General features: G+C 44.1%; 2 protein-coding genes across 3 annotated transcripts; one reads left to right on the forward strand and one right to left on the reverse strand.

Moving 5' to 3' along the window:
* The first annotated feature begins 4803 nt into the window (after positions 1-4803).
* On the forward strand, positions 4804-15146 carry phactr1 (phosphatase and actin regulator 1). Its single transcript, XM_035176551.2, has 13 exons — positions 4804-5151; positions 8045-8209; positions 9485-9565; positions 9730-9837; positions 9922-10125; positions 10212-10473; positions 10601-10797; positions 11724-11880; positions 12569-12624; positions 12724-12785; positions 13177-13317; positions 13400-13476; positions 13869-15146. The coding sequence occupies exons 1-13, from the start codon at positions 4842-4844 to the stop codon at positions 13882-13884; spliced, it is 1836 nt and encodes a 611-aa protein (XP_035032442.2). The 5' UTR covers positions 4804-4841; the 3' UTR covers positions 13885-15146.
* Positions 14983-19408, reverse strand: tbc1d7 (TBC1 domain family, member 7). 2 transcript variants are annotated; one of them, XM_035176555.2, is made up of 8 exons: positions 19131-19408; positions 18063-18225; positions 17876-17956; positions 17117-17307; positions 16855-16992; positions 16203-16348; positions 15629-15758; positions 14983-15547 (listed from the first exon to the last, which is right to left on the reverse strand). In XM_035176555.2, exons 2-8 carry the CDS (start codon positions 18172-18174, stop codon positions 15461-15463), a joined length of 885 nt encoding a protein of 294 aa, XP_035032446.1. In that variant the 5' UTR covers positions 18175-18225; positions 19131-19408; the 3' UTR covers positions 14983-15460. The 2 variants fall into 2 exon arrangements, with proteins under 2 accessions (XP_035032446.1, XP_035032445.1); XM_035176554.2 differs by having other exon boundaries at positions 15012-15547; positions 18063-18196.
* Positions 19409-19584: the final 176 nt, after the last annotated feature.

Raw genomic sequence — 19584 nt, forward strand, 5'->3', positions numbered from 1 at the left:
AAGAAGAAGAAGAATACAGCAGCTCACACGTTTCTGTCTCTGTCTGTGTTTTACACACCTGAATATACAGAATCACACTTCATACAGTCAGAGCTGCACCTTTCTCCAAAATCTATTAAAAACACATCAATGAGTCGTACTGTTGCCCAGGGGGACATGTTCTTTCATCGCCACGAACACACACACACACACACACACACACACACACACACACACACACACACACACACACACACACACACACACACACACACACACACACACACACACACACACACACACACACACACTTCACTATAGTTTAGTTGGACTCAGCACCACACACACACTGTTCTGCTGCCCCAAATACGAGAACATCAAATGTGGATTATTCCACCGCTAAAAATAGTCCCTACACAAATGCACAGTTTTCTCTTGTTCGTGTAACGTTTGTTCTACAACGTTCAATTTTCAATAAGCTCACCAAAAATGAAACTTTATAATTTGTGAGCTTATTTCAAAGATTCACATCTTTGACAGGAGCCACAATTTTATTCAAGGTAACAGGACGTTTCATTTTGTCGCCTGCATCAGTTTTTAACTTCCACTGTTGTATTATCTGCTGCCCTAGATAACAGATTAAAGATATTCAGATCCTTGACTTTCTGACCACAGCCGGTCCCGAAGCAAAATGGACTTTTCGAACGCAACCCAGGTCTTTTGTTTTCGTTTTAAATGAGAAGAAGTTGCATATTGTACAACTGAGTGTTGCCTGTTGGGCCTTGGTGAAGGTTTTATTTGTTAGTGTTGTCAACTCTTCTTATGATTTATCCACTGGGAGTCAGAGGAGATCTCTTCACCCTTCCTGCCTCTGTCGAGCGCTGGAGGAGCGATGCTGTGAAGCTGAGAGCAGAGAATTAGTGGAGGCTCCTGCTGTGCAGCTAATTATCGCTGCAAGTTTGGCCTCGTCCATCGTCTCCGCTGAGGCTACGAAATTCAAACAGTGAACTTCTCTCAAGAATCTCAATCGGAGCTGCAGAGGCTGCACAGATGCACGGGTGTGAAAATAGACACACATGCAGCAGAGCTCGTTCATTTTCTCACTAAATCTCTGTCAGCGGCTCAGCCTCGGTTCAGGCTCAAATTAGCAGCAGCGTCATCAAAGTGTAGAGGATGATTAATATTTTCTCACCTGACGCAGACAGGAGGCCAGATGGGATGAGAGGCTGATGTGTGATGGTCATCAGATATAGACAGAGGGGGGGGGGACAGTAACGACCACGAGTGGCTCAATTAATAATAATTAACTAAAGCAACATATTTTATCACTTACGAAGGTTTTCCAGACGTGTAAAGAGACTTTAGTTCATGTTTAATGAAACTTCAGTCATCAGGGCAGCGGAGGGGAATTGGATTTTATCTGTTGTCCTCAAAGCTTCATTTAGAAAAACTCAACCGCAGCGGATCTTTCCACGAATCAATGTCGTGATGTTTTTGGTTTAATCCAAACATCTCACTGCGGTTAACTCGAACCCATCTGCACAGGATCCAGCAGCTTTTTAATCCTTTGACCTTTTGAAGCTGCTGTGCAGTAATAACTCTGTCAGTTAGTTCAAGTCTGCAGCATTTAGCTCAAAGGCATCGTTTTAAAAACAAGTTTGACCCGTTAACTGTGGGCCCGTCGGTGGGGGCGCAGCATCTCTTTCATTGATCAGGGCAGCTGTAGACACACACACACACACAGACACACACACACACACACACACACACACACACACACACACACTGGGCCCTGATCAATAACCTGTTTAATTTATCCTACTTATTTTCACATTGAAAAGAACACAGTGTTTCACAAGGAGGAAGAGAAAAGAGAGAACAATAACATTTAGTTATTAGTAGGTTTTATCATTGTTAGGATTTATTTATAATAGAAACTCTCCGGGCTGCGTGAGGTCCTGATGACCTGGTGACGACCGACAGCCGCCTTGTGAGCAGCTCACAGGAAATACCTGCTGAGACCAGATGCTGTCGGACGGGAGAGTTTCTGGTGAGACAGGTGCAAAGAGCTCAGCGTCTCACAGACAGGAAATAATCTGACAGCTGGACGGACGACTGAGAATAAACCGCTGCCATCGCAGATGTGACAACACCACCTGATGTGACAACCTGTGCACACACTGTCATGTGTGTGTGTGTGTGTGTGTGTGTGTGTGTGTGTGTGTGTGTGTGTGTGTCTGTGTGTCTGTGTGTGTGTGTGTGTGTGTGTGTGTGTGTGTGTGTGTGTGTGTGTGTGCATCCCCACGTGCATTTTTGTTTATTTCCACAGGTTTAAGAAATGATGTTTCCAAGGACCAAAGTTACAAAACACCAGATCTATCAATACCGTGAACCGTGTTAGTTACAGTCTGTGGTGTGAGCCAATCAGTGCCGTCACCTCTGAATGTGGATCCTACCTGTCACTTACTGTGAAGACGTATTGAAGCTGAAGGTCGTAGTTTGTGTGTGAGGAAGCGGGAACATGGATTTAATGATCGGCTCCACTGCTCCAGTCTCCTGCTCATTAGAGGAACCTGTCGAACGGGGTTTCTGAGTGACTCATTAGAATATGACTGAGAACGAATCCCGTGAGAGACATGATCTGTGTGTCGACGTCGTTTCTGACACACAACAGACGCAACGATGCAGAAGACAACACTGATGTCCCAGGATGAAGGTTTCTGTGTTTCTGTGTTGCTGCGTTGTTCACGTGTGAAAGGAAAACTCCAGAGAATGTCCGCAACCACTTCTGTGGACATCCTCCGGAGGTCATGTCTGATAACAGCTTTAGGGACGTCCCTAACTTAGATGCTGCCGTGGCCCTGAAGGTCAAAGGTGGTTAGAAACCCTAGGTGGCCTCATTAGCTGTGGTCAACCCATATCGTCTTTCTTACCGGCTCGAACGCTGCCATGAGTTAATCTGCGATAACCATGTGACCTGTTCTCTGACTCTTTCATCTGCTGATACACAGCCTCGTTGTTGGAGTTTGAAAAGCCTCCATGAGTCACCGTGTGCAGGAGAAGGGAACATGCAGCGAGTGCTTTAGATCTCAGTGTTAAAATACATGAACGTCAACACACACACACACACACACAGTGACGTGAAGTGAGTAAACAGCCCCGAGTGACTGACGGTGTGAACACCAGCTTTGTGTGTCTGTGTTGTAACAGGAAGTAGAAAACAGCGAGAGGTGTTTGTGATCAGAGTCGACTCCTCCTCCTCCTCCTCCTCCTCCTCCTCCTCCTCCTCAGTCTTCATCCTCCCTGCAGCTCAGAGTCTCTCACTGTCTCACACATGAAGTCATCTCATTCACATCTCCTGTAAGTGAGCCCCACCTGCAGGGGGATGCTTGTAACTGCAGGTGGTGGCCCTTTATTCCCTGCCTCGTATCATCACCATCTTTCCAGATTCAGATCCTTTTTGATCTGTTGCCTCTTGGAGCTTCTTATCTTGTCTTGTTTTATCGCAGAGTATTTCCTTTACTACACAACTCAGTCCTCAGGGTACTTGTACTGTGTATACAGTCATATTACTCCTGTTCTGGCCTCCAGTGAAGTACAGAGTTGATTTGATCTCTAAACCCCTGACTGGTCCCCTCACTGCTGTGTGTTCATGTCCCATCAAACAATGACTGGATTACACTGAAGGTAACAACTGGTTTTACTGAGCTCGGTTTAGACAGTTTTTCCCATCATGCACCTGCAACATGGAACAAACAGAACAATCTAAAGCTCAACTCGTTTTACCTTCGGAGCAATTTAAGTTTCTCACCTTATTTTAACCTCCAACTGTTTTATTTGAATCATTTGCTTTAAATTTAGTTGTATGAACTGTATTTATTTCCTTAGGCTTTTACTTTTTCTCCTGATTTTGCTATTCGGCAATTTTATTAAATAAAGGTGAAGACAAAGCTGTTATCACAATGTCGGTTTTTAGTTTTCTAACTTTACACGTTTAATTCGTTTCTTAATCTCTGTTATTTAAAATCTTAAAATTCTAAATCTCCCGGTGCTTCAATCTGATTGGTTCCCAGCGTGAGTCCAACCCGCTAAACTGAGCTATGATTGGTTGAATCTGTGGCGGCGACAAGTTACTGTTAAATAGAAGAGACTGGGACCGGAAGTAAATTTTCCCCTTCAAAATAAAAAGAATTGTGACGCGCAGACAACTCAGTTAGTTGTGAGTTTAAATAAGTTAAATAAGTATACAAATATTGTGTTTTTAATGCACAGCCACGTAGTTACATATATATGATGCACTGGAGACTTTTTCTACCCGCTCCAGTTTCTAAGATTTTTCAATTTAATTTGAAGTTTAATTTTATGATCCAGTGGCTTGATGATCCCTTCCTCATTTAGATATATGGATATATGGATAGATAGATAGATATTTTATTGATCCCGAACAACTTGTTCCCACACAATATATATTTTGTGGGAGAAAGATAAACAACCTGTGTGCACAGTATAATAACTTCGTGGTAACTTGTACATCATTGTATTTTACCTTAGTGATGGTTTAGCTCAACCTTTACATATAATTAGATGTAATTTATCATTATTTATATTGTGAGTGCTCTATTATTTTTCCATTGATTGAATACAAATAGGGCCTCGTGGTAAACAAACATAAATAAAATCACAATATATTTCTAATCAAATACATCAAATAGTTTTTCTGCACTTCTACATTTCAAATATGCTTTTATTTTGTAAGTTGTAACCGGAAGCTCATTTGAGAATGGGGGCCTTGTGATCAGTGGACAGGATCAGCTTGAACCTCCTCCTCCTCCTCGGGTCCAGTCCTGATCCCCAGCCCCAACATGGCGGGTCGTGGAGCCGTCGTCCTGTGTCCACGGTCCGGGTCCAGGTCCAGGTTCGAGCCCGGGTCCACCACCGACCCCCCGCATGTGGTGCAGCCCGCGTCCGAGCAGCGCAAACCGCAGAAGAGGAGGAGATGCTTCCTCCTGACCAGGACCAGGAGCCGCCACATCCCGGAGGAGCCGCAGCCGGACTCAGGGCGCGCGCCCCCCGCCAACAACAACAACAACGTGCCCTTCATCATCCACTGTCACATCGGGAAGGAGATCAAGCACATCTGCAGCAACTGCCGGGGAGCGGAGCCGCTGGACGGTCAGTTCACTGAGGGGGGTGGTCTTCAGTGTGGGGCCGCTCCCTGAGAGAGGAAGAGGAGGAAGAGGAGGAAGAGCAGCTCTCAGATCAGCTGCTAGTGCTCCTTCACACTGACTGGACCAGAGCAGTGTTCATCCTACCTGGTTTATCTGCAGCAGAGCAGAAGTTGAGCTTTTTAACTTTGGAGATAAATTGATGAAGAGGATGTGATTCTGTGAACGTTTAGAAAACACACGTTAATAGATAAAACACGAGCTAATTAAGAAAACATCTTCTTCAATTTGACGACACACGTGTTGTAAAAAGTCACAAATTGCTGCAACTTGCGAAAACGACAACGGAAATGTTTCCATTGGATCTAAACCCATGATGAACCTGCTGTCGGTTGATGCTCTATGAAGTGTGTTTGTGTGTCTGCGTGTGTCGTCAAATTGAAGTTGTTTTCTTAATTTGCACGTGTTTTATCCATTTGCACGTGTTCAGCTCTCTCGGCCAGCGTAGAGATCTATAATCTGAATATGGAATCAGGCCCGCTCTTAAGCTGAAGGAACAACCTTTTTGTAAACAGTCTACGGTGCAGAGTGAAGGTAGAAACCTTTGTGTTCATCCTACCTGGTTCGTCTGCAGTGATGCTGCTGTGCGTCCAGGATCAACCAGGTTGTGTAGTCAATGTTTTCTTACAGCTCAGATGAGACGAGACAGTGGAAAGTAGCTTCAAGGTCGTTTATGCTTCATGAAAAGAGATTCATCCGCCCACGTACTGTGACGCATCGTCTGCGTGGACTTAAAGAAGTTGTGTTTTCATTGGCTTCAGTTCGTCTGTTAGTTTAGATTCGATCTCTGGGGAGAAAGTTGTTTTTTCGTTGAACAAGAGAGAAGATCCCTCAGAAATATAAAGTTCCTCTCCACCTCGCTGGGTCTGGAGATCCCCTCAGGCAGGTGTGAGGAGGTGGAGCTACTTTAAAACTTTGTATTTAGGACTAGAACTATTGTTTATTGTGTTTCTACGCCGGCGAGTCAGGCCGGGGGTCAGAAGTTTTGTTTTCAGGTTGTTCGTACATTAGTATTCTTGTGAACACGATACCTCAGGAACACCTCGAGTGAATCCTTTCAGGTTCGACACAAACCTTCACTTGGAGTCGTGGATGAACTGATTTCAGTTTCGTGGTCTTGAGAACGCAACATCTCAGAAACACCTTGAGGGAATGTCTTCATGATCAGTACAAACATTCACTTGTATTCAAAAGATGAAATGATTAGATTTTGGAAGTGGAGATCAGAGTGAACTCGTGTTCTTGTGACACGTTATCTCAGGAACACAAATGTTCACTTAGACTCGTGGGTGTAGGAAGAGGACAGAGCAGTTGTTGGTGGTTGTTATATGATGATGTTGTTGTTGTTGTTGAAAAGGTTTCTCAATAGCGGCTGCTGAGCTGTTACAGATTAAATCTGATAACCCTCTGGTAACAAGGCTGACGTTTGTTTTTCCGTCCCATCACTGACGTCTGTCCAGGGTTTATTTGTGGCTCTGCTCTCTTTCGTCAGCAGTTTCTCTCGTTGTAACTTAATTTCAGTCGTGAACATTGTGTTTGGGACCAGTCGGACCTGCTCTGGGTGGATTTTGCTGCAGAAATGAGTTGATGTGCGAAACGTTTCTATCACATGAAAGTGGAAAACACAGATCTGTCTTCTTAGTTATTTCACGTGTTCAGTTTCTATTGCTCTGTAGTAAATGTGTGAATCTTTAGCTTGTGTGTTTTTACATCCATTACAGCCTGATGACACATTTCCTTCCATTGCTGCTGGCTCCTGCTTCATCTCCTCATCGTGTGGAGTCTCGTGAACAGAACGATTTAGTAGATAATGAGAAAAAGTGTAATTTTCGAGTGCTCTGGTTATAAAACGACCTCCAGTGTGATTAATGTCCAACACGTCCCTGTGGGGCCGAGAGAATAACAGCTCAGAGACTCAAAGAAGGAGGTTCAGTTTGTTCACGTAGATTCACTGTTACACAAACTGATGGTTTGTGTTGTTCCTCATATTCAGTTCCTCTTCGTCCTGAGGCTCCTCTTCATCGTTCCTCACTGAAGCTTCTCTCTGGGAGCTTGTTGCGTAAGGTTCCTGCCGATGGAGCCTCCTGACGCTAACTGTGGTTAACAATGATCTGAATAAGCTGTAACCCTCAGACGTTACCTGACGTGATTATACACAGCGCCTCTGGGAGAACGCGCCCTCGGGATTTGAAGTTATTTTCCTTCAAGAAACCTTTAAACCAGTTCAAACAAAAACGTTTAAATGCAGTAAATCCTGAGTTCTTCACTTCCACTGGTATTATTGTTTAGTGGTAACCATTAAACGAAGAAAGACCTTCAAAGTGAATTAGATGAAACCATCAAATCATTTCAAGGCAGCATTGATACTTCCCTCATTAAGTTTGTCACCAGTGAAATTTATCGGTGACCTGGATTGATTTCATGTGACCGATAAGGAGTCACCGGGGGGGTGTGGGACGTCTCTAGAGGAGGAGGAGGAGGAGGAGGAGGAGGAGGAGGTGGGGAGGATCTGTGATGGCTTCAACTGCAGCTGGATATTTTCTTTACTCATAAACCTGCTGGATATTTTCTTGATTAATTGTGTTATAGTTCGATCTATAAATGGTCATAAATCAGAGAAATATGTCGAGGCACTTTAAATACTTAAAGACTCCCTGATGAAACGTCTGTAGCAGAGCTAACTGCTGCTGCTGCTGATAATTAATAATATAATCAATTAATATGCTAATCATTACAACTCTCTCTTGTGTTGTGGGTAAATGGGTAAAAGAAAAGAGGTTGATTTTGTGCATCTGTCGTTCACCTGCTTGTTAATGATGATGACTCGTTGTGTTTTCCAGCTGAGGAGGTCGGGAGGTTGGCAGCGATGCGCTCTGATTCGCTGGTGCCCGGCACGCACACGCCCCCCATCCGCCGGCGGAGCAAGTTTGCCAACCTGGGCCGTCTGTTCAAACCCTGGAAATGGAGGAAGAAGAAGAGTGAGAAGTTCAAGCAGACGTCTGCAGGTGAGAGAACAACTCCTCCATTAGCAGCTCGCTCCCCGTGCTCCCCCCCCCCCCACCTGCAGTCATCAGCGTCGCTCACATCTCCGAGGGCAGATAAATGTCTCCCTGTGGCACCTAGCAACAGTAGCACTGATGAATGGGAGCACAGAGGTGCTGCAGAGCGGGGGTGGGGGTGATACAGCGGCCGCAGCACAGATCTGCTGTTTATGATCAAGGTTATGAAAGATGGGTAGAACAGCAGCAGGTGTCAGGTCAGCTGAGCATCAGCCCTGTTGCTACTCTGGGTTCAACACAAGGAAATAATTCACACACAAAACATGTTCATGTAACTCACACTGAAAAATGAGGAAGATCAAATCTATAAAAATGTATTTTCATTTAGCTCCTATAGTCGTCTACATGGCAGCAGGCAGAAAAAACAATCTGTCAAAAGATAATAATCATTACATTTTTTTTAAGTAGATCAGAATAATCCAATTAGCTTTAAATGGTGAGTGTAAGCGCCGCTGTGTCTCCACGAGCGAATCAGCAGCTCCGACGTCGTCCTGCATGTCGGTGCATGTGTCTGCTTCAGAGCGACAACACGCACACGAGTCGTCAGCCGTGAAGCAGAAGAGAGCGTTTGATTTGGATGGAGAAACAGTCGCTGTTGTTGTTTCTCCGCTGGATGAGTCGCTCCACGTCCTGTTCTCTGCAGGAGGCGCCGACACGGAGCAGAGGGGGGGGGACGAGAGGCTTCCTGCGGCCGAGCTGTTCCCCCAGCTGTCACAGCTCCCCCAGGGCTTTTATTTACTTCCTGCTGAAAGCTGCCTCCTCCCTCTGCAGCCAAGTATCACACAGTACACATATATATACTTTACAGCTCACATACTCATGGACGTACATGTTGTAAGCACCATATTCTATCTCTAGACTCTTTCCATCGTTCAGTCAAAGTCCGTTAAATTATCTATGATTCAATTTTATTGGGACTGGGATGTAAACACGGCTCCCAGCAATAAAAACATGTGAATAAAAGATGAAGCTATAAAATGTTATATTGAATAAAAACATCAAAGTTCAGGTTTTCTGTTCTGTGAATTCTGAGAAAATAGGAGTAAACACACTTCATGTTGACGACCTGTCGGCTGCTGCTCGATGTGTCCTGAGGGCACCGCTCATATCCGTCTGTACAATAAAACCTAAAAGAAACATCTGCTGCCTCCGACACGTTCCTGGACTCTAAGAGCGTCTGTGTTTTGTTTATGTGACATCACTTCCTCTCTGCTCCCTCAGTGCTGGAGAGGAAAATGTCCACACGCAAGAGCCGGGAGGAGCTGATCAAGAAAGGAGTTCTGAAGGAGGTTTATGAGAAAGGTGAGAAATCAACAAACAAGACGTGGGACAGTAAATATGTGAAGTTGTTGTATTGAATAATTGATTTAGCTCCAAATTGTAGTAATAAGTTGTCTGATCCAAACTTTTATTGTTAGTTAGGAATAGATTCTTGATGCTCTGTCTTGTTGTGTCTCCTCCTGCAGACGGGACGTCTCCGGCCATACGGGAGGAGGAGCAGATGGAGAACGGTCGCTCCCCGGTGCTGTCGGAGTCTGAAGGTACGGAGCAGATGGACGGAGCAGCAGCTGAAGGTAGGAAGCAGAGACGCAGCGACTGTCCACATCATCGTCTCATCTGGAGCTGAAGCACCTGACTGATGTTGTTTCTCTCGTCAGGTTCCCTGGACTTTCAGATGGCCAATGACGGTGCATGTCCACAGGACCACGCCCAGAAATCCAGCCAAGCTCCACCCACTAAGAAGTCCACTGTGTATCATGCTAACGGCGCCGAGTCGCCGCTCTCCAGACCTCGGACGCTACACAAACAACCTCCTGCGCTGCTGCCCAAACCCTTCACCAGGCTGCCCAATCACCTCACAGGTGATCACATGACAGGTGCTCGTTCACACGGTTCTTGACCCTGCACGCACTCGTCTGACCCTCTCACTTCCTCCCTCTCGGTGCAGACGGCGCCCCGGTCAAGTTGCCATGTATGTCGGGGAAGTTATCTCCTCCTCTACCTCCAAAGAAGCTCATGATCTCCGTTCCCGTCGGGAGCATGGAGCCGTCTTCACTCGCCTTCCAGAAGTGCCCCGCCCCTCACGGCCACACGCCGATGGGCGGGCACTCGCTGCAGTACGGGACGCTGCCCGCTGCTCTGCACCCGCCCCGTCGAATCATCGAGGAGCTCAACAAGACGCTGGCGCTCACCATGCAGAGGTTTGAGAGGTGAGGATCACACGGTTTAATATGATCCAACATTAGTTTATATCCTGTCCTACCATCATTTTTTCCACAAGCTTTTCTCACACAATGACCTCTGACCTCTGACCTCTACCTCCCCACCGGCCTGCAGCTCCCTGATGCACACTGCTCCCACGGTGATGATCCAGTGCGACAACGACAAAGAGAACCTCCCAAACGAGGCGGACTACGAGGAACTGCCGGGGATGTACAAGGACGAGGACGATGACGATGAGGAAGAAGAAGAAGATGACGAAGAGGAGGAGGACGAAGATGAGGAGGAAGACGAGGATGACACACTGTTTACAAGTAGGTGTCATTCTTTCCCTGAAGTGTTTTATACTTCAAATGTTTCTCACTAAGCCTGAACTTAGACCTTTTAATACTGTAGCCAGGAACTCTTGTATCATTACGTTAAAACTAATTTTCACATCTTATCAGAAAACAACACAACAAGAAAAAAGATGGTGAAACACGATATTATTTCAGAAGAACTCATGGAAACATCTCTGTCGTACTTTGTTCATATGTTAACAAACCATTTTACACATCCAGCAGAAAGTGTTATTGGTACTTTATGGTTTAGTCCATTTAATGAATCGAAGGCCAGAGAGATACTTGTTTTTAACTACGTATGTGCATCCTGGCTGCCAAGATAGAATGTCCAATGAAAATGTCAGAGAGAGAATCTGGAAGTTTGAGTTGAAGCAGAAGTTTGTCTCAACGTTTCAGTTTCTTTTCTCTGTGGCTTGTTCTCCGTCGACCCGTCAGGAACAAGCTGTGGCTCTTCAGCTGCTGAATGCTCCAGCGTTCAGCAGCTGCTCTCAGTGGGTTTGGTGCAGAGCAGCTCGTGTTCCACGCGTTTATCAGAGCACGTTTGATAAAAACACACAATAATGAGCCTCAAGAGGCCGAGAAGCTCCACAGAGCTGCTGACGAGTCTCTGGAGCTTCGTTCCACTGACGACTTTCACATTCCAGCTATTTTATTACTCTTTCCTGAACATAAGAGATTACAGAGAAATGAAAAGAGAAAAAAAAGAGAACTGATAACTTTAGAACTCATTCAAGTTATTTGTGAAAGTTTCATATGAATCCAGTAAGCTGTTGGTACATTGAGAACAGGAACCACTGATCATTTCACAGTCAGACAGTCAGAAGAAAATCTACAAAAGCTTCACGCGATGGTTTGATATTAACAAAGCCTCCGTTTGTGTTTTCGTGCGCTCGCTGTAGGCGCGCTCGCCATGAAGGTGCTACGAAAGGACTCGCTGGCCATCAAGCTGGTTAACCGTCCGTCCAAGAGGGAGCTGGAGGAGAAGAACATCCTGCCGCTGCAGTCGGACCAGGAGAGGATCCAGTTCCGCCAACAGACGGCCACCAAACTGACCAGGTGAGCGGCCGGAGCAACATCGAGCGGGTTCGAGGTGTCACGGGCGCCGAGTCACAGAGGCAGCGTCCTGTGACAGAGTGAGACGACCACACGTCGTCCCCGTGTGAGCTGAGACAGACGTGACCAGGCTGCTGAAGAGGAGAGGATGGAGGGAGGAGGAGGGAGGATGGAGGGAGGAGGAGGAGGGAGGGAGGAGGCAGAGCTGAGAGGAGGAGAGATTAAAGCTGGAGAAGTTAAAAGGAGAGGAGCCACAGGAAATATGAGCAGAATAATCACAGCGTTAACTCTAATCTTTCCTAATGTAGAATCTATAAAACTATAAATATACAAATTTAAGTAATAAAGTATCTGGGTTTTGGTTCAACAACGACATCTTATTATATTTAAAGTTTTTAAATTATTATCTATGATTTAAAAATGTATTGTGTATGAGTTTTTCGATTTTTAGGTCTGAATTGAGCTCATTGAACCAGAGCAACTTTAAATATTAGCAACGATATACTTGAACATTTTGTCATTTGAGACGTGAAGTCAGACGATGTTATTTCTCAGAAAGACGGTGAAGTAGGTCAGTGCAGTAAACTCTCAGCTTTTCTGTTCAAGAGCAAAAATCACTGCTTTGCCTAAAGATGAAAACATAACAATCGTATAAAAACCTGAAATCATATTTGTGTTTTCCTTCTTTCAGGCGGTTGAGTCAGAGGCCGACGGCCGAGGAGCTGGAGCAGAGAAACATCCTCAAACGTAAAGTCACGTTTCAAACAGATTCAATATTAAAAAAAAGACAAGATGTTGATCCTCAGGTTTCGTGATCGAGTTTCTTTTTTCTGTCGTTGTCTTCAGCTCGAAACGATCTGGAGGAGCAGGAGGAGAAGAGAGAGATCAAGAGACACTTGTCCAAGAAGGTGAGACAGAGGAGACAGAGCAGTGGAAATGACCATGAGCTGTTTCGTGAATAGAATTGTTTTTGAATTTTCATTTCAGACAGTTTTCTACCGTTTTTTTCTCTGAAGATATTAACAAATCTAAACGTGAATAGTATTTGGTTGGAAATGAGGCCATAAGACTGAAAACAGAATTTTGTTATAGTGAAAAGACACGTTGCTGCATTTTTGATCAATTTCTCCCTTTTTGTTTGTCTTGAAAACACAATAATCAGAAAAACATGAGCTCCAGTAACAGACGAGTGTGATATCCAGACCACAAGTCCATGTATTAATGATGAGTTATTATTGGACGTTAAACCCCCCCTCTCTTCCTCTCTCCTCTTCCTCTCCTCCTCCTCCTCCTCCTCAGCTCAGCCAGAGGCCGACAGTCGAGGAGCTGAGAGAAGCAAAGATCCTCATTCGCTTCAGTGACTACGTGGAGGTCGCCGAGGCTCAGGACTACGACCGGAGAGCCGACAAGCCGTGGACGAGGCTAACAGCTGCTGATAAGGTCACAATCTGAAGTTGTCTGTTACACACACACAGACACACACTCTATACTGTATGTTAATATGTGTTTGTGTGTTTTTCAGGCTGCCATAAGAAAAGAGTTAAACGAGTTCAAAAGCACAGAGATGGAGGTGCACGAGTCGAGCAGACATCTGACCAGGTGAGACCATGACACAATACTGCCCCCAGAGGCTGTGGAGCTCATCACACGTCTGATAAATATCATTAGTAACAAAGTGAATATAAAATAAAGTTTGTCCTGAGGAAAGATGTAAATAAATAAAGATGGACGACATGACAGCTCCCTAAAGTGAAGCCTTTCTCAAAGGTGGTTTCTAAAATGATTGTAGGTCTCATCAATCTTCTGCGTTTTCCAGTGTTTGTGTTTTTAATCCTACGAGTTGTTAGTTTTAAGTTGGTGTTCTTCCCTGTGAGCTGAAATTAATATTGTGCCAATCCATCAGTTGTTTGTTGAGATATTTCACTCTGAGTTAAAGTGAAAACCCACTCGACAACTTTTAACTGTTTCTTTCTGTGTTTTTCTTCCTGCAGGTTTCACCGACCTTAAACCGACCCAGTCGACCTCAGCCATGTTTTTCTAACTCGCTCTGCTACTCGCTGCCCTCGTGCTGATAACTGCGACCTTCTCCAGCCACAGGGTCAAACTGACGGGACTCGACACAACAGGAGTTTGAGCCGTCGCAGGAAATGGACAAAACAAGACTCTCTGAAGAAGTTGACCTTTGGCTGACGTCTCCTCTCGGTGGAGATTTTACAGACTTCTTGATATTCAAAGGCTTTTAACTGTAATTTTTTTATGATGAAGAGGTGGAGATACGTTTACTTTGCGGCACTTTCGTTTTTGAACAAAACCTCTGGAGGTCAAACTGAATCTGTGCCAATTTCCAGGATGTGAACAGTCGCAGGTGGAGCTGGGACTTATTTTTAACACGGGGATTGTTTTCTTGCCTTTCACCTTGTGCTCACTCTCCATCTTTACCTGTTTAACCCACAGATGACATCTCACGTATCGTTTCTCATTTTGCCAACAGAATAAAAGTCTAGCGGCAGCTTGTGCTGTTTTGTGCAGCTGGAGCCAAAACGTCCTAACATCCTTATCAACGTCCCAGAATTACTTCTTCAAAGTCTGTAACAGTAAGAACTTAAAATCTCCTGATTCATTCCCATCTATCAACTCAGCAATAATTTCAGATCCTCTCCTAAGTCCCTCTGTCGATGAGACTCTTTCCAGACTCCAGACGTCAGATTTAGGCCAAAGCGACTTGGCGAGCTGCCGGGGTCGTGACCTCGATTGCATCCCGGAGCGACTGCGTCATCGAGTCTGCAGGGATTTAGAAATTGCCAAATTCACTCGTTTCCATTTGACGCAGAATATTATCTGTAGACGCGTTAAAACGTTGCAGAGCAAGAAAGTGGCCGTCGTGGCAACAAGGAAACTTTTAATCTTGTATTTCATTGTGTGGTACAAATTAATGAAAACCTGCCACTTTACTCTTTGTTTTTTTAATCGTTCAGTCGATAATGGGTCCATGAATTCACAGTTTTGACCTTGTAATTGAGAGAAGTGTGTGTGTGTGTGTGTGTGTGTGTGTGTGTGTGTGTGTGTGTGTGTGTGTGTGTGTGTGTGTGTGTGTGTGAGAAAACTATCTCAGAACTATAAGACATGTTGTACATAAAGAAAGTAAACAAGACTTTTCAGATGTTTTTTGTAAAGCAGAAAAGCTGCATGTGGGTATTAATTTATTGTGAGTCTTCTATGATGTATGCAGTTTCTTAAAGAAAGAAACTTATTAAAAGGTAATAAGTTGATGCTTCCTTTGTCTCTTTACAAACGTATACATCCACACATAACATGCGTCAGTGATCTCCTTCAACGTCCTCGTCAGGGTTCCTTATCCAAGCCTCTCTCGTCATAGTCTTTAGGGGAAAGCTGGAAATTGACTGGTGCATCTGTAAAGTGGTTCCAGAGTCGCTCGGCTTATCATCAACAGCCAGTGATGAGTTTTCAGTTCAGTCGAGCGGAGACAAATCCCCACGGAGAGTAAACGCCACAGTCTGTGGAGTTTGAGAGGAAGTCCTGCTGCATTCTGGGAAAGCATCACACCTCTGGTTCCTCCGTGTGGCTACACAGCGTGCACCAGGGTGCCGCAGTATTTATGCCACAGGTCGATGGCTTTGGTCACGATGGCGTCTGTGTTTTCCTGCGGAATCTGGAAGGAAAACGTGACAGAGGTTTTACAAGAGGTACATGTACCTACTGTTACTACTTAAAACATGTTTTATTTACTCACATTGCACAAGAACTTGACTGTGCCCTCCGGCCGGTTGATGCCCATCAACATGATCTTGTAGCTCAGCAGAATCTCCAGAGCAACAAACACAAGAATCTTACAGGAGCCGCTGATCACCTTGTCCCAAACCCTGAGGAAAATTAAAGGGTTCGGTTACTTTGACCAATTTAAGGAACTTCAGCTGAAGGTGTAAGAACAGAGTTTCCACAGGGTTTTAAAAGGTCTAATAATCTCAATGTTAGGCCTTAAAAAGTGTTAAATATGTCAAAGTATTACGTACTAGGTCTTAAATACATGTAAGTAGGTCTTAATTATGTTAATATTCATTTAAAGCTACTTCCATTCACTTTAAAATTTGTTTTGTTTGCCTCATGTATAGTTAATATATAACTTAATTAAGAAGGTTTTCAAGTTTTGCTCTGGAAACAACGATTACAGATGGAGATCAATGAGGATTTAAGAGTTTTAAATGATTATAAACTAATGTAAACATAACTATGAATATTATCTAATTCTGTTGGATCCTAATGAATCTTACACACTTTAAAGCTCGTGGACGAGAGGATTGTCTGACCTCTGCAGGCTGGATTCCGGCAGGCACCCGGCGAAGCAGCGTCTGAACCAGAGTCCGTACGGCAGCTGAGCCAGGGCTCCGGTGTTCTTCAGGTGGCTCAGCAGCCGCGGATCCTCCTGACTCAGATAATGCTCCAGGCTTTTCGGCTGCACCACAACCGACCAGACACAACAGAGGGAAACAACAAAGTCTTCATTCATGATGACGCGCGTGAGAAAAACAATGTGATCCAAACTCCTGAGTCATGAGAGTTTTGTCGCATCAATTCAGGTATTGTACAAACTAGATTTACACCGGACTTCGTCATACGCTTCGTATCCGTCTGATTATAAATATAATTTATCTGTATAAATTTAGACTTCCTGAAAACTCGACTTGCCAGAACAAGACCTTGGATTCATGTTTCCTTCAGTAAACACTGGCACTAGTGTTGTGAAGCTCAAACCACTTGTCAACATCCGGGTTGAAGCTGCTAAACAATTAAATCTTTGTGGGAAGCAGCAACATTTACTGGAAATATATTTTTAGATATTCTATTCCCTGATGAAGGTCACAAGATGTGATTCTGAAAATGACCTTGTGGTCAGAATAATTTTTCTCTCATAATCATAATTTCCAAGTTTTGTTCACGGATAACATCTGGAGTTCTTACGAGATGAGGTATCGAGTCTCCGAACTTTGTGTGGAACTGGTTGATGAAACACTTGATGAGCCAGTAGCAGTCGACGGGATCGTCTACGATCTCCTCCATGGCTCTGCTGATGGAGAGGAAGTCCTCGTTCTCTTCATCCTGGAAAGAAAATAAAAACAACACAACGTCAGACACGACGCCGCAGCATCAGAGAATGAAGGGACCAAGAGGGAACTGGTCAATCAGCGGCTCGTACAGACCAATGAGATGAGTATGTTCGTACCGGGGGTGTGGTCTCGGAGGAGCGCTGGAGCACCTGGCTCTCCAGCTGGAACATGCGCAGGTAGACGTGGGTGAAGGGGGTGGAGGAGTTGATGTACCTCATGACCTCCAGGGCCTCCAGGATGTCCTGGTACTGCTCCTTCCTGTAGCCTCCCACCAGAGAGTGGGAGTCACTGTGTGGGGGCAGGATGCCTGAGGGGGACACTGGTCAGGAGGCGTTTTCACAAAGTAAGAACATTTTAATGAAGAACTTTACTTCTTTCTACTTTTATTCATATTCATATTGTATTATATTTTTGATTGTATTTTACAGTTGTATATTTCCCATTGTAAATCCTTACAACGACCCAATTTGATTTGATGATTACGCTTTTTGTAATTTTGTTGTGTTTGCACAATGACAATTTACTTTTTCAATTTTGAATTTTGAGTAGCAGACACAGAAAGGCAGCTCCATAGTTTGATATATAGAGTGATGTGTGTTGATATATGTATAGAAAAATAACAATAGTTCCTAAGATGACGTTATCGAACCCTCATGACACAGAAAATGTAAATGAGGTTTGAAATGTTATAGTTTATCCATTAACTTTATTATGAATAACTATAAATAAAACAAACACAAACAAATGTATAGAACTTGAATTAAGAAAATAAATATAAATGCACATCTTTTCTAGGTTGTTTATTCTTTGAAGATAAAAGCAGACACAGATTCTATCCAGTTACTGGAGCAGGACTGATTCTGTGTGCTTCTCACCCAGCAGCACCTTCCACACATGGACCCTGTACATGGAGGGGAGGGGGAACCTCTGACTGAAGGTGCTCAGCTTCTCCAGATCTGTGGAGACACGTCAGATCGTCACATTGATGATTTCACCAGCAGTTACACCAGGGTTCACACTGACTCCTGTCCTGTGCGTTGGTGAAGGTGAGGAGACACTCACCCAGAGGATGATCCTTCAGCAGGATCTCCAGGGATTTCTTCTCCTCCACTCCTCTGAAGCCAACTTTCTCATAGTAAGCAGAGCGGAAGTTTCTCTGAGGGTCGTCGGCCATGATGTGAGCCGGACTCTGAGTCCTGCAACGCAAACACTGTCTTCACTTTATCTGAGAGAGGTGGACAGATAGAAAGAAAGAAAGAAAGAAAGATAGATGAGAGAGACAGAGAGACAGGCAGACAGACAGACAGACAGACAGACAGATAGATAGATAGATAGATAGATAGAGAGACAGACAGACAGACAGAGAGAGACAGACAGACAGACAGACAGACAGACAGATAGATAGATACAGACAGACAGACAGACAGACAGATAGATCAGACAGACAGACAGACAGACAGACAGACAGACAGACAGATAGATACAGACAGACAGACAGACAGACAGTAGAGACAGACAGACAGACAGACAGACAGATAGATAGACAGATAGATAGATGATAGACAGACAGACAGACAGATAGATAGATAGATACAGACAGATAGACACAGACAACAGACAGACAGACAGACAGATAGATACAGACAGACAGACAGACAGACAGACAGATAGATAGATACAGAGAGAGAGACAGACAGACAGATAGATAGATAGATAGATAGATACAGAGAGACAGAGACAGACAGACAGATAGATAGATAGATAGATACAGACAGACAGAGAAGAGATAGACAGACAGAGACAGAGAGAGAGACAGACAGACAGACAGACAGATAGATAGATACATACAGACAGACAGACAGATACAGACAGACAGAGAGACAGACAGATAGATAGATACAGACAGACAGACAGACAGATAGATAGATACAGACAGACAGACAGATACTGTATTGAGGGGATCTTCTGTTATAAAGTAAAAGATATTCTAGCTCTTTACTGATATTTGGCCTGATAAAGAACAAACAGCCTCTAAACTGTGACAGATCGTGATAAACATCTTTACTCTGAATATGTTAACACACACGTGTGTGAGCTGCGTTACGTCATGAATGTGTGTTTGTCTCTTACCTCGATGTTGTTACGTTTCCAGCCTGTAGCCAGCGTTAGCTTCAAGCTAGCTGCTACATAGCCCCTGCAAGCTAACAAGCTAACGTTAGGTTTAGACGCAGAAAACAACGAACTCCGGACTTTTCTTCGTTTTTATCTTTGATTCCTAACTTTGAAGATACATCACTAAATTCAGTTTGATCATTTGATCTTCATAAGCAGAGTTTATGACACGTTTGCAAAGATAAATAGATTTTACGAGCTGCTACACGTTAGCTCCGGATGTTGATGTGAAGCACTTCCGGGTGGAAGTTCCACAATAAATGTCAACAAATAAATAAATCTATATTATTCAGCATTTTGTCACAAACAAATGAAGGCATCATAAAAAAGTAAAAGCATATTATAATACTAAAATATCGACGATTAAACTGATAAATAACAATAAACTATTATGTCTTTAATAAGATGTTGG

The sequence above is a fragment of the Hippoglossus stenolepis genome, chromosome 14 (assembly GCF_022539355.2).
Source record: "Hippoglossus stenolepis isolate QCI-W04-F060 chromosome 14, HSTE1.2, whole genome shotgun sequence".
Taxonomy (NCBI): Eukaryota; Metazoa; Chordata; class Actinopteri; order Pleuronectiformes; family Pleuronectidae; genus Hippoglossus; species Hippoglossus stenolepis.